This window comes from Poecile atricapillus, chromosome 1, assembly GCF_030490865.1.
Source record: "Poecile atricapillus isolate bPoeAtr1 chromosome 1, bPoeAtr1.hap1, whole genome shotgun sequence".
Lineage (NCBI taxonomy): Eukaryota > Metazoa > Chordata > Aves > Passeriformes > Paridae > Poecile > Poecile atricapillus.
In genome coordinates, this window is record NC_081249.1 from 86,486,494 (window position 1) to 86,501,380 (window position 14,887).

The window sequence follows — 14,887 nt, forward strand, 5'->3', positions numbered from 1 at the left end:
CACAGTCCTCCCACACTATTCCACAGCAGATTTGGACACTGTCAATATTCAATATTCACAATATCAAGGTATCCTCAAAGAAAGCTAGCAGTGAAACAAGAAATTCAGGGCTGTAGGGGAACCATCTAGAGTCAGATACCTGAGTGCTACACACCAGGAAATAGACAACTTGCTCTAGAGAAGGGACAGGTCTGTATGGATCCAGCCAGGGATCACTCCCTGGGAGAGATACCTTTACTGGGAGAGATGTAACTGGAGAAGCAACAGCACTCATGTGTCACTGGGCACCAACCACTGGGTGACCCAAGTTTCTGCAGCCCACACACCAGAGATAGACATCTAACAAGAGCAGCTTCTGTGTGAATAATTTCTTCTGCTTCCATGTAAGCCTGAAACTCATCTTCAGGAGGCTTCCTATCCTTTCTGTGACAGGCCATTTTCCTTTAGCTAGCCATGCACCACCTGGGTAATAAAACTGGCCCCACATCTCTGAGCAGCACAAATGCAGCTGTCCTCCAGGCTTGGCTGCTGCGATGTCGAGTTGGCCAAGAGGTTGTCCTGGTGTGATTACAGGAGGGGAGACAATACCTCCTTGGTGTCCTCCCTCTGTCAGCCCCAGACAAATGAAAGAGCATGGAGCATGAAGGGAGGTGCAGCTTGGGTGGGAGATGGACATCAACACATCAGTGTGGAGCTGATGCCAAACCAAATAGCACCGCCATAGTCATGAGGCACAGTGCCACAAGATAGAGCCAGAGTGGACTCCTACTTTAGGAAGATCACAGGGTCATTGGGGCTTTCAGACCACATGCTCACTCCTTGATACTGTGCTGTATTTTTTGGACTACCTATGTCCAGTATAGGTGCTATTCTGAGGTCCTCAATAAGGTTTTGGAGCTGCTGTGCACAAAAAAACTCCTCCAGATCTGCTTCTGTTGCCAAGACAAGTCAATGAGAAATAGTTTGCCTACTAATTGTTAAACCATTTGGCCTTTAAAAAATCTGCATGTGCAGCTATACATGTTCATTATCATACATTATATCATTAAGAACATTTATCGCTATTGTTTACTTCTTTGCCATAATGTGCACTTTGCTTTAAAATTTATTATCCTTGTTACATTCTTATTGCAGTAACAGGTGCAAAATGTACTCATTGCAACATTTAACAAACCAAGTCTTTCACATCTGTAGGCATTTTCATCTTGAATCCTGCAGTAAGGTGTAGATCTGAAGTAACCTTGTCAGGAGCTGGTGTGCTAAAGAGAATGAACAGTAATCTGTCACAGAGGAGCAAACCCTGGAGCCAGCATATGTTTAGCAGAATCCACAAAGCTGTTTGGCACATGGTGCTAAAGGACATGGGTTTTATCTGATTTTAACAAACAAATCCGGGGAAGTTGGACAGAATTTATGCTGTCCAGTAGAAGGAATCAGTAGCCCCGTTTTTCCTTTTGGCCCATCAAAAATCCTCATTCATAATGGCAGATGTCAGTGCAAAGAGGGGAAAACACACAATTCTGAAGGCAAAATTCTACTCCAGGCAGGAGGTGACCCAATTGAGATACTCTTTATGAACCCAGGGAAGAAGATCTGCAGTGGTCCCTGGGATGCTTGCTTTGGTCTCTGATGCTTGCAGGAGCTCCCTGGTAGAGCGGCCCAGGCAGGGCTGCACCTTGGCTGGTGAACCCAACACTCAGTTTGATCCTGAGACACCCACTGAGGAGCTGGCCAAACTCTCTCAGAGGTTTGCACTGCTGCAAACTATCATGTAGGGGCCAATGCACCCCTGCCCTGGTACCAGGGCACGTCTAAGCAGAAAAAGACAACAATGCAATGCACAGGTACCCCACTGGTTTGCACAAGTGCACTGCTTCTGAAATAAAAGAAATCTTCACATGCAAGGGAAAGAAGGAAAAATCCATCCCACTGCCCTTTCTGGAAGGCATTTACATTATTTCCCATTCAAGCATTAAATTGAATTTATCCTTTCCCCCAAGGGTGCGTTTGGTCATCCTACTCCTGTGCCACAGAGACACAACTGAGCTGTTGGGAAACCAAACATATGTGTTGTCCCTACTGCAAAGCTTCCCTCCCATATAACCTTTTCCTATGCATCCCACTCTGCGTGGACTTGGAGTTTTGGGTTTGCAACTAGCTCAGTGCCCCTGATGCACTCCATCCCCTGGGAATCTGCAAGCTGACAGCTGTGGGACAGGCGGGGATGACTTCAGAGACAAGCACGTGTCTGCAGAGCCTGCAGAGGGGATCTTTTTGTGGAATTTACAGACTGTTTCGTGTGTCAATATGAGAGGAGCATAATTACCAGCTGAGAAACTGCAGGAAATTAGCCAAGACTGAATGGACGAAATGGAAAATAAAGAGAAGCGCAGAGGACACACACATTTTAAAACAATTACGGAGGTATGTATTCACATGCTTGTGGGAGCCTGGGAATACATAAGAGATCGTGACTGCAAAGGAATGAATTCACGGACCAGTCTATGGGGAGCATTTTTTTTCCCTGTGACTTCAAACTTCTCTCGGAGCTCACAGAGTTTTAGTCAGCTGGCATGCAATAGAGGTACGACTTCCCTAAGGAAACTCTTCCTCGACTTGCCGTGGAAAAGCTGCTGGGAGAATCTGTGAGACAGAAGGCTGCAAGCAGAGGTGATTCCTGCTCCTCCTTCTCCTCCAGCCACAGAGCAGGTATGTGGAGATGCATGCGAACCTGGGAGCATGCTGGAAAGTTGAGCTTTTGACTGCAGGAGAGATGGGGGCTCTGGCGACTTAGAGCTGCAGCCTTTAAAAGTAACACGAACGAGGAAGGTACTGTATAAATAAAATATCCCGTGTTTATGGATAGGCTGAGGAACTGGCTAAACACACTGTGTAGATGGCTCTATCCACACAGCTGTATATTTAACCCATCAGGGACTTGCACTGCAGCGAGTCAGATCCCTTGTGTTAAGGAGGCACCGATTAGTTTACAACAATGCAGTTGTCATACTCCAGGTTTGTTGTTATTCTCTGTTTGCAGTAGTGAAAGATGGGGACGTGTCTGGGTATTTTTTCTTTCTTTACAGGACTTTAGCCTGTTTGTGGAATTGCTGCATTATAGTAGTGCTCTGAACCAGGAGTGCTGCAGAGATCAGCCTTGTACACTGATTAAATGCCACTTGCCCAGCTCCCCGAATCTTAACACAGCCTTGGGCAAATCACACAGCCCCCGGGTAAAATGGGAAAAAAGGCTGTTTGGCTCCTCTGCTCTTCTTACTATCAGCACTGTCATTGAGCTCTCCCTGTTGGAGCACGAAGTGTGAGATGGCAGCATTATTGTGCTACTCTTAAGATCCTGACAGCTTGAATGTCACCTTGGGTGAACAATGACTTACTGAGAGGGTTTTGCTGCATCTGGATTGTTACCACAGGAATTAACACTTAGACAGTATTTGGAACTGATAAAGTTTTAGAAAATTCTTACTTATTTAAAAGTCACAGATAAATTTATAAAGCCAAACCCTGTTGTATTTTGATAAAGTATTTTTGATTAAAGTGCAGATATGTTTCCTTAAATAGAATCAAAATTTAGGTTTTCCACAACAGCAGAAATATGTTTGTGGTTTTTTTTTTTTACTAAGATGTAATAATTTCAACTTTAAAATCAACTTATTACTCTAAAATGCTAAAATCCTTTAATTTTCAGTGATAGACATTTACAATAAGTAACCTCTTTTTATAAAGATATTTCCATTTCAGTGATTGTACCAGTGCTTTAATTTTTACTAACATAATGATGGATGGATTCAAGGATGGGTATCAGTATCATGCAATCAGATCTATCAGAAATAACTATCCTCACCTCATTTTTCCTCCCGTTGGATCACACAAATTGAATAGATCTTTTCCCAGGCACTGATTCCACTGTCAACTAAAACAAACTGCTGAATTAAAAGCCTGTCTTTCTCTCTTTTGCTGCACTAAAATAATATGGGAAATTATTATGTTTTAGCTCCTGAATTTGAGTTTTCCCAGAAACTGTGTTTTCCAGGGAGATAGTTTGTTTTCATGGTCAGATAGTTTAATCTGCAAATCACTTTCTGCTGATATAAGTGTTTTCATTTTCCCTTCTCCTACTGTCCCTTCACTCATCCCCTTGCTCAGCAAGTCTCCAGCCTGGTGAATTTCATGCAATTGTCATTTTATTCCCTTTTCCTTTCCTGTAGAGAGGAGTAGGTAAAAAAAAAAAGAAAAAAAAAAAAAAAAGTGAATAACATAGGGAATCTGGCTAAACCCCATGTATCCCATTAATTGAAAATGTTCATTTCTGGTGGGGAAATTCTGTTGTCTAAACATCTGACTGCAGGTGCAAGTAGAGAGAAGACAGAGTGAGAAACAAGGAAGGCAACAGCATCAAAAGACAGGAGAAAAGCCATGTTGGGGTTAGAGGAGATGTAGGAATCCTTATTTTGGTATGCAGACTTGACTTGGCTGTGATTTTAATGAAGCAAAGTCCTGAGCAGCAGAATCAGTGCATGCCCTTCCCTCCTGGTTTGGCATTTGTTTCTGTCCAGGCTCTTCTTCACAGTTCACCTGGCACAACTGTTTGGTCCCTTGGTAAAACAGCCTGAGGAACTGAGCTGGGTTTTTAAAAAGCACAACCAACAAAATCTCTGCTATTTTTAGACTTGCAAGTCCAAACTTCCCAAAGTGCTCTGAACTTCCATGTGAAGGAAATGTGAAGCTACAGTCATCTAGGTCACTTGTTGCTCTTCATTACAGGCATGATATTAGTAGTCCATCTCTAAATTAAATCAAAATACCCCATCTTTAAATTTATATCTTTTTCCTCATGGAGGCCTCAAATGTTTGAGGTTTGTCTTGCAAAAGAGTCTGTGCTTTGCAAGTGCTATTACATGCTGCTGACAGGGCAAACTCTAAACACAGAGCATCTGAAAGGAATTTAAACCTCTGAACACCACAGAAGTCCCCAGCTTCGGCCTAAGTTCCCTGCTCACCCCAAGGGGTTTGCAGATAGAGAGCTTGAGTCCAGGAAGAATGCCAAAATCAGCACTGCAGCCAGCTCCAGACAAGGGGAGCTCAAGACACAACCTGCTTGAGGGAAGATGGTCAAAACGAGTATGACAAGAGACCAGTCAAGGGGAACTTGTCTGGGGTTGTGATAATCTCACTGATGGATTGCTGTTTTGAGAGCTTAACATGAATTTTTCTATCCATAGCACCTAATCATGCCCTCCCCCGTTGTTTTTTCATAGCATTTTCATGGCTAGACCGGCAATCTGGTCTGCAGGAAGGTGTCCCTAACCACGGCAGAGGGGCTGGAGCCAGCGATCTTTAAGGTCCCTTCCAACCCAAACCATTCTGTGACTCCATGATTCTGCGATTTATGCCTCTCATTTCAGGGTGCATTGTGAAGCAAATTAAGTGTTAAGAGCCCAGCTCTTCGGCATATTATTTCAACCACGGGAAATTTGCATTGCTACAGTAGAGGCATGTGGCTCTGGGAGAAAACAATGGGAAAACCTGTGTAAAGGTGGATTTTCCAGCAGCAGTACTTAGTTAGCAGGAGACAGGGAGGAAACCAGCAATTAGACAGCTGCTTCTGCCCTAGAGGGCAGCACAAAGTAATAGATACAAACTTGAACTCACAAGCCATCTGAAATCATGTTCTGCATGACAGAAGAATGTCTATCAGGGTGGTGCCCTGTTGTGGCTAATATCCTCATCTTAATTTGTTGTATCTAAACATAAACCTGTTGCTAAAAGACACAGAATGATTCACACAGATACGTCTCAATGGTATGATAGGAAATTAAAAACACTTTATTTTTCTGACTCCAGTATTTATAGATTCTTGACAATGACCAGGGATTGGATAATTAAGTTACCACCTTCCCGATCACAGTGGTCATGAGAAACATCCATCAAAAGACGTCTCTTAGAAGGAATGCATAAACATCTATGTTTACAGTTACTTTCCTGGGAAAGATGAAAAGACAGGATCAGAAGGCTTAATTTTCAGGGTGACATAAACCATTTCCATTTGAGTGCTCTTTCTCTATGATGCCAGATACACTACCCAGCATGAGCATCTGGTCTTCATTGGGTGGCCTGGGTATCATCTAGGCAGCATCTGGAACCACACAAACCCATTAAATGCCTTGCATCCTCCTTTTCCCACCAGGCTCAAAGGAACACAAAGCTACACAGGTAGGTCAGAAGTGTAGTAGGCTCAGAGATGAGTTCATTTATTGCACTGCTTGTGTCCATCTCCATATTATATGATGATCTGGTGCCTGCTTTAACATGTGTTGTCCTCTGTGTCCCATTTGAAATCTAACTATAATTGCTTTTACCCTCAGAACCATGAAACTGAACATCATCTTCTTGCTGGCAGTGGTGAACACAGGAGCCTCTAACTATCATCCCATAGAGGGGACATCCTGTGAAATGGTAAGGAGGGATTCCTGCCCAGGCCCTTTGGGATCTGCAGTGGGGCTGGGACAGCCTTGTACAGGCACTGTGCAAACAGCCATAGTCTCTGAGAAGGGAAATCCCCCAGGACCAGCCTTTCTGTGGTGGCAGAGGTGGGATTTGCAGGGTTAGGGGATGGGTAGCAGGCACTTCTCAGGCTATGTCCTTTTTCTAATGACAGCACATAAGAGGGGTGGAGGAGGGGTGAGGGAGGAAGAAGGGTCATTATCTCAGGGTTTTTTTTTCTAAAGGGGAGCTGGTTAAAAAAAATTTGACCTGATTTCCTTGAGACCATAGAGGGGTTCTGGGACTGAGACAGAGAAAACGCTTAGACCTAAAATCAACTCCTTTCTATCAGGCTTAAGTTTTTTGTGCTTTAAATAGAGAATCTTCTGTGAAGTATATCTGTACCAGCCCTTCTGTACCAGCAGGGAGACTGACCTCCTCTGCCCTGACACAGCCTTGCTGCCAGGGAAGTTGCACCTGACTTCTGCTGGAGACAAAATAAGTGGCAAAGCCTCTTGCTCTAGTACAAAATTTTGTCCTTGGATTTTTGCAAGCACCAAGTACACTATTATGAATGTTATTCAGACCTGAGTTTTCTCCCTTCCCTATCAAAGTGTTTCTGACTGTAATAGGTTTTTAAAAATACCGTTTTTTTCCCTGAATATTGGAGCTGCTTAGCACAAATCTTCAAGAATTTCCAAAATAGGAAAAAAAACCCTATTTACTGGCTGTACACAACTCCCTTATGGGACTCACTGCATTCCTGCCCACCTGCTGTGTTGCTGCACTTCCTGAATTCTAAAGAAACTAAAACCCAGTTTATACAGAACGATCTTGGGAAAGTGACTGAATAGTTCAGTTCATTGGCTGGAGATGGAAGACTGATGAAGCTTGGGCCCCATGTATCACAGTCAAGTGAAGGCTGGGAAAGACACACAGTAATCCAAGCAGACTTGTCCCATCACTGTTTTTGGATGGGTCGCAGACCCAGCTGACTGCTGAGAAGTAAACATGTGCTTGTTTCAACCACTCCACCGTAAACTGGTTCCATCAAGCCAATGACCCAAGGCTCTAAGCAGTTAACTGAGATAAATTTAGCTCTGACAGAAAGCTGCAGTCAAAGGCTGCAACACTTATCTCAAATAAATGAACAGCTCAGCACTGCAGATGTCGATGCTGATCATCTTCCTTCACTGGATGTTTACTCCAACGAAGGGTGCATGTAAATCCAAACACTGCTTAAAGAAAGAAGGAGCTACTGGATTAGCTGCTGGGTTCATTGAAGTCCTGCATCGCTATTTTTCATCACAGCCTCAGTGTTTCACATGGTACTTTCCCTGTGCTGACACCTCTAAAACAGCAACAGCTCAAAATTTAATACTTTCATCTCAAGTCTCCTGGAAGAGGCATGAGTCAGAAACTTGTGCCCATCTCTGATTCACCACTAGTGTTCCTGACATTGAACAGGAACCCTAGAAGAGGTTTTAGGAAGTATGCAATCCCTTCCAGACCCTTGACACAGGAGTGAGCTGCACTGATTATACAAGTTATGGCATGTCTACTTGTTTGCAAAACAGTGCACAGCTTAAATGTCAGGAGGTTCTTCCTAACTCATGTTGCCTTCCAAGGACAAGCAAGGCTTCAATTAGATCATGTTCTACCTCACAAAGAAAGATGTTTCTGCTAATTCATGTTTGCTGGCAAAGGATAAGCTCTGAAATAATTTACAGAAGGGAAGGAATTTTAGGAAATTCTGTCTTATCTTGGGTTGAGGTGGTGCAAGAACATGTGCACGACCAGTTATCACAGGTCAGCTGATGTGGGGTACCTGGGCAAACTGCTGAGGTTTGATTCTGTAGCTGAAACTCCACCTGGGCAGCTGTTCTAGGAATGGCCATGGACACCACACAAGTGCAGCCCAATTTCTTTGGTTCAAATGTTCATGAGTTCAAAGGAAAATGTGAGTGGAGGCCTGGATCCAGCTGCTTTTCTTGCAGGGCTCTTAAGAACATGGATGACAACTTCCTCCCAATGCTGAGCAGCAAAGAACTGAAACAAGAATCCAAATGATGCTCAGCTTTTGAGCTGTTGGGTCGTTTTTTTGCCAGCACACAAATGGGACCAGACACTGAAGGGACCAAATGCCCCTCACCCTGCAGTACTTCTTGACAATGGACTTGAAATAAACTGATGGCAGCACCAGCAAAAAAGATGAAGTCAGAACATGAGACTGGCAAAACTCTTCCCCAGTCTCAGGCTGCCCATGCATTGGGCTAAGAGGTGGGAGGAGGGGAGATACACCAAAGAGATGATCTATCCCAATGAGATGTGCTTTATCTTTTCTTCCCATTCCTGATGAGGATGAAATTCATGCCGTTTGGGCCTCAGGGGAGTAAAGAAGGTGCAGAAAAAATATGGTGACTATCAAATTGTCAGCAAAAAAGAATGATGGTTTAAAAAAAAAATATGGGAGGGGAACTATTATAGGAGCAAATGGCAGACAGTGGGAAATGAATGCAGATTAAAAGCCAAATCCTGCAATATACATGGTGATACATGGCGAGACTGACCTCTCGCCCATTGACTTCAGTGAAAATAGGCTGGCTGGCATTGACAGGAGTTGGATCAGAACTTTCTCACAGAAGGAGTGAAGGGGGCTCTACACTTGTTGAGATTTGGCTCAGAGTGTCTGAAGAAACCTGGCATCTCCGTTAGGCTGCAAAGTACCTGCTGCTTTTTCACTCCGGATTTTTTCATCCTTCTGGATTCTGCCTCTTCCACAAACCAAATAAAAAAGGCTTCCTTTTAATGCCTTGGAGCTAAGCCCAGTTCTAGGCATATTGTAGCTCAAAATGAGGAATCCTACGATGGCTTGGCAGGAAAGAAATAGTATCAGGGAGAGGCCAGAAAAATTCCTTCTTTCTCCATAATATTTTTAGCTGGGGGAGATTTAAGTGAATTGGAGGTGGGGAAAAAGGGTTTCATGTTTTTGTAGTCAGTTTACTTAGGATCTTTGGGAAAGATATATTACAGGAAGGACTGTGGAGCAGTCTGACTATATCTGGAGTTTGGATGAGCACTGGTACTTTTCTGACACATTTTTGTGTGGTCTCCAAAATTTAGATTATGCAAAAGAGTTTCACAAAAGACTGACTAGTGTCACACTTCTCCAAGGCAGATGTGCCACTACATTCACCTCAAAGTTCACATGAAACAGATGGGTTTTAATATTTTTTTACTTTTAATGTTTCTTTACTATCTGAAAAACTTTGTGTCATGAAATCTGGATCCTGTTTCTCTATAAAAATTAAGATTAAACAGATTTTTTTTCTTTTTATTTATTTCCTTTCTGATCTTTCTACAAATACTATATGGTCCAGACAAGCAAATACATTCATGACAAAGAGTTTTCCTCCAGTAAATTAAATGCCATCCAAGTCTTTCACATTCCATTTCCTCACGCTGCTGTATGTTCTCCTTATTAACAAAATATAGCTTGATCTTTACATAAGGATGACCATGTTCATGTTCCAAATCTTCCTTAAAAGCACACACTCCAAATTTGTCCTAGACACAGACTCAATCCTACCTGCAATTAAACAGACTTGCTTCTGGAAGATGGATTTGATTTTGACTTTTTTTTTTTCTCTATCTGCTGCTGAGAATTGGCCTGAAAAAGTATGACTCTCACTGCACCTCACAGCTTTTTTCTCTCTCAAGTGCTGGCTTTACAGAATTTTTCTTTTCCATGGTGTGTCATGTGTGTTTTGTCAAAGCAGTTTCACAAGGCACACCCCCCATGCAAGAAGAAGGTAACTGTTACCTTAGCAAAAGGATAAACATGGATAGTAAAAGCAGGAAGAGTTTGGGGATTTACATCAGAAATATTTCAGTCATTGAATGACCCATTTTGGATAAAGGTGCATTACTAAACTAAGCCATGGCTAAAGGAAAGCATGATCTAGTATCCAAGGGTGTGATTATGAAGGAGAGACAGGTTTTGTGATGCAGAATCCTTATATGTTCTTCCACCTCCTTGCTTTTGGACCCATACTGTCAACAGAGTGAAGCTTTTTCAAGTACTGCTTACTCTTGCAAGTTGAGTTAAAAAAATCTAACACAGACGTAAAAGTGAGAAAATTAAAAAAAAAATCAGAAGAAAAGTGAAGAAATGGTGCTTGATTGCAATGGAAAAGGGGCAAAACTCCTTTACTTGGGACTGTTAAAAAGAGTCCAGGAGAAAGGTACAAAAGGAGAGGATTCCGTAGGTATCATACACAGATAAAACTCTACTGTTGTAAGTCAGAGATGCCTTTAAAACGAAAAGAGTGCTGTTAGCTGCAGAGAAGTGTTAGGATTGTTGCTCTTGCTGTCTGACTGCTCAGATAAAGTGGTGGAATCAGTGTTTCAGGAGGAGGTTCTGCCTGGATCTTGAATGTTATTTTCATTATATATATCATGCAAAAATGTTTTTAATTTGTCAAGTGACAACCCCTTTTCTCTCTTTTTTGGCAGGCAAACTCACAGGCATTTTGCCACAACAAAGACCTCCACCGAATCCCTCACGAGCTCCATCTGAATGTAAACAAAATAGATCTGTCTGGAAATCTGATTCAAAGCATCCCTAAAATGCCATTATCATTTTACACTTCACTCCAGTATTTGGATTTAAGCTTCAACCAGATAAGCTTCATTACGTCTGGAGTGTTTGCACACATGACGAGTTTACTGGAAATAAATTTAGCCAATAATCATTTACATGAGCTTGCTCAGAATGGGACAGAGGGGATTGGACTTCTGCCCAAGGTGGAAACAATGGACTTGTCCCACAACAATCTGTACAATGGGATGGCTGAGTATTTCATTAATCAAGCTCCAACACTGCAGTATCTTTCCTTGGCAGACAACAGTATTGTAGTGATATCACACAAGATGTTTCAGGGATCCCCCAGTCTTGTGGAGATAGATCTTCAGAGAAATATCATCATGGAAATAGAAGAAGGTGCTTTTGAGACTCTAGCAAACCTTTCCAAACTCAATCTCTCCACAAATTCAATTACTTGCATCTCTGATTTCAACCTCAGGCAATTGGAGATACTTGACCTTAGCAGGAATAGCATTGAGACCTTCAGCATCACTAAGTCAAATGATGAATATAGTCTAAGATATCTAGATCTTAGTGAAAATAAATTGCTTCACTTCCCAGTCTTCCCTCAGGTAAATAAACTGGTAACTCTGAATTTATCAAATAATTTAATCCAGCTCACTGCTGAATCCCCATATAATAAAATGGACTACATGGATGATGAATGGCTAGATGCTTCTTTTCATCTTCTTGATCAGAAGCAAAGTAAAAATACAAGTTCTCTTCATTTATCCCAACTTGTATATTTAGACTTAAGTTATAATGAAATTAAATCCATTCCAGATGGGTTCTTTGAGTCAATGTTGTCCCTTCACACCCTTAATCTCAGCAAAAACTGTCTTCAGGCATTTGCAGTAGGTTATGACAGCACACTAATCTCCCTAACCGTCCTTGACTTGAGCTACAATGCTTTGCAGAACCTTCTCCTCGATGCTGATGCCTTGTCAAATTTGAGGGAGTTTCATATTCAAAACAACAACCTTCAGACCCTGCAATTCGACATATTTTCCAGTCTTCCTAGCCTCAGACTTCTTAACCTACAGAGCAATAATATCAGCCTTTGCAGCATGTACTCAGGATTAGCTAAGCAAAGACTTGCTGGAGACGAAAGTGGCTGTGTGTCATTTGTTAATTCTCCTGCTCTCCAGTACTTGTACCTAGCAGACAACATGCTGAACATCTTACCAGCACACACCTTCTACAAGACCCCGCTGCTTGTCTTGGATCTCTCCATGAACCCTGGACTGAAAATGGAACTTAAAGCACTAGTAGGACTGGAAAAGTCTCTGGAATACTTGCATTTACATGGCAATAGCCTGACAGATTTAAATATTGACTTGCCTTGTTTTAGTCACCTTAAGCATTTAAACCTCTCTGAAAATCAGCTGAACTGGCTGCCTAAGTGGAGTAGTGACTCTCCACTGGAAGTTCTAGACCTACGGAACAATAGGTTCAGTACGTTACAGGACAGCAATATTTTAGCATTAGAAAATTCACTTAAAAAATTGTATCTCTCTGGGAACCCACTCAACTGCTGTGGAAACATCTGGCTTTCATCAATGATCCAGAACAAAAATGTCCAGATCCCCAATGTGGAGCACTTAACGTGCCAGTACATTCAAAGCTTCGGGTATTGGGAAGAAATGCACATTGGGAACATTAGACCAGAAGACTGTGAAAAAGAGGATCTGAAGAAAATCAACATCCTCATTATATTAACATTTGTACTAGTTTTATCTGTGATCATCATTGGTGTGGGTTCATTTTTTTGCTTCCGAAGACAAAACTTTAACCATCAATTTAAAGCATAGGAACACAAAATGCCTTGAAAACTGAAGAAATCAGGTGCTACCCTGGCACTGTGTAGGAATGAAGGAAAAAAATCTCATCTTTGAGTTTTAACTGTGGATTTTGAGACGGTTTTGAGGTGTCCCTGAACTGCACCACTGTAGTGGTCTGGGTTGGAGGGACTGGAAGGAGAATTTGCTCTGTTTTGCACTTGCTTCATTCACATGCAGATCTGCTTAAAAGATGACACAGTGTTAGAAGAGGCCACTGTAAAGTTCTGCTGTTGTTTTGAGAGATGTGTAATTTAAACCAGCTCAAAAGAAAAAGGCCTCTAAGGTCTTGAGATCTGAGAGTTTTCACTAAGCTCAGATGATGGCATCAGCCAATTAAGAAATCCTTTCTCAAAATTATGTGCCTCCACAAGATGTTTCGATTTGGTCTGAGCTTTGCTTTTACCTAGCTGGTTAGCTCCTAACCCTTCTTAAACTGAAATTATACAAAGATATGCCAGAGTGGGTCAAAACACCATCTTCACTCAGTGAAGTTGGTTGCAAATTCCCCTTGAGTTCCAAAACAATGAGAATTTAGCTAAAAAAAAAAAAAATTAAAACAAAACCAAATTACAGGTAGTGTCCGTTGTGCTCCTGTTCACTATTTAGACAGCTGACCATGGAAACCAAAGACCATGTGGTAGGAACCTCTTTGGATATCTCCTTTCATTTATTGGGATGTTGCTCCAGTCACTGGGGCAAGACATGAGAGGTAGATGAGATCAATTAGTTCTGGCACTTAGTACCCATGAGGGATGAGAAAGAAATCTCAAGCATGAGACAGCTGCTGATGTGTTACCAGATCTGCTCAGGTCCAGATCTGTCACAGGTCCACAGTTTAACTAAAAGAGGAGAAATTGGCCTCTCACGTGCAATACATATTTAACCGGGTATAATGTGAAGAAATTAATCACTGGGGTGAATACTTTGCAAAAGAAAAATCTTGGAGAATGGACTTCAACCAGCTAGAATTGGACTGAAATGCTTACATTTCTAAGCAAAACCTGAGGGAAGTTCACAGCATACAGTTGAATTTCAATACAGAAGAATAATATATCTCTTTTTAAAGGTCATGGAAAGTTAGACTGCAAAAAGATACCATTGTGAAGTGATACACAGGAAACCCAGTTGTGTGCCATTGTTCAGATCAGATGTTCACTGTGTCACCCTAAAAAGGCATTACAGTCTAGAGGATGTGCTGTAAGAAAAGTTATGCAGATCCTCATTCCGTGATGGGTTTAGCACAGCTAACATGCTACGTTGCTAAAAGTTGACACTGACATGTATTTTGTGTTGTACCCTGACACAAAATTCACCCTTTTGAAGTGAATAAAAGCTCACCAGCAGTGGGAGCCTGACCTGCTAATGGAGTGCAATGGCTTCAAAAGGAACTATATCAGGTCTTCTGTTAATGCCACGAACTTTACATTAAGGCATATAACAGAAACAGAGGTCAAACCAAAACCTGTCCAGGTAAATAACTCAAATTGCTGCTTCATTTCTGTTTCTTCAAGCTAGTGAATGAAAAAATTAACACACTACAAAAAGGTGTATAATTCTATTTTTAAAGCAGCTACATAAAAAACTGGCTGGTAGATTTCACTGTGGAATTTTGTATAATAAAAACATATTTGAATTTTGTAAAATGCACAGGGTTGTGAATATATTAAATCACCAGTTTGAAATGCTCCACAGATGAAAAGAAAATCCTTCCTGTTTTTCCTATGGTGTTCAGATTCCACCTTAGACCTCTACCTCCTGGTCCTGAAGAAGGGACAACTGTTCCATATCTTAGAGTGCCATGGAGACCAAGAGGGTCTACTGAAGATGCAGGCAAAAATTTGGAATAGGTTTTTCAGAGAACTTGTGGGTGACCCATCCTGGAAGTGTCCAAGGCCAGGTT

The 14,887-nt window shown here is 41.9% G+C and overlaps 1 protein-coding gene across 1 annotated transcript; it reads left to right on the forward strand.

The window, feature by feature from the left end:
* Nucleotides 1-2,420: 2,420 nt before the first annotated feature.
* On the forward strand, nt 2,421-14,627 carry LOC131574909 (transforming growth factor beta activator LRRC32-like). The gene is made up of 3 exons (XM_058829773.1): nt 2,421-2,709; nt 6,384-6,474; nt 11,017-14,627. Exons 2-3 carry the CDS (start codon nt 6,388-6,390, stop codon nt 12,955-12,957), a joined length of 2,028 nt encoding a protein of 675 aa, XP_058685756.1. The 5' UTR covers nt 2,421-2,709; nt 6,384-6,387; the 3' UTR covers nt 12,958-14,627.
* Nucleotides 14,628-14,887: the final 260 nt, after the last annotated feature.

Coding starts and splice junctions, on each gene's coding strand:
- LOC131574909 (XM_058829773.1), top strand. CDS start 6,388: ATGAAACTGAACATCATCTTCTTGCTGGCAGTGGTGAACACAGGAGCC. Junction 6,475..11,016: donor AGGGGACATCCTGTGAAATG/GTAAGGAGGGAT, acceptor CTTTTTTGGCAG/GCAAACTCACAGGCATTTTG.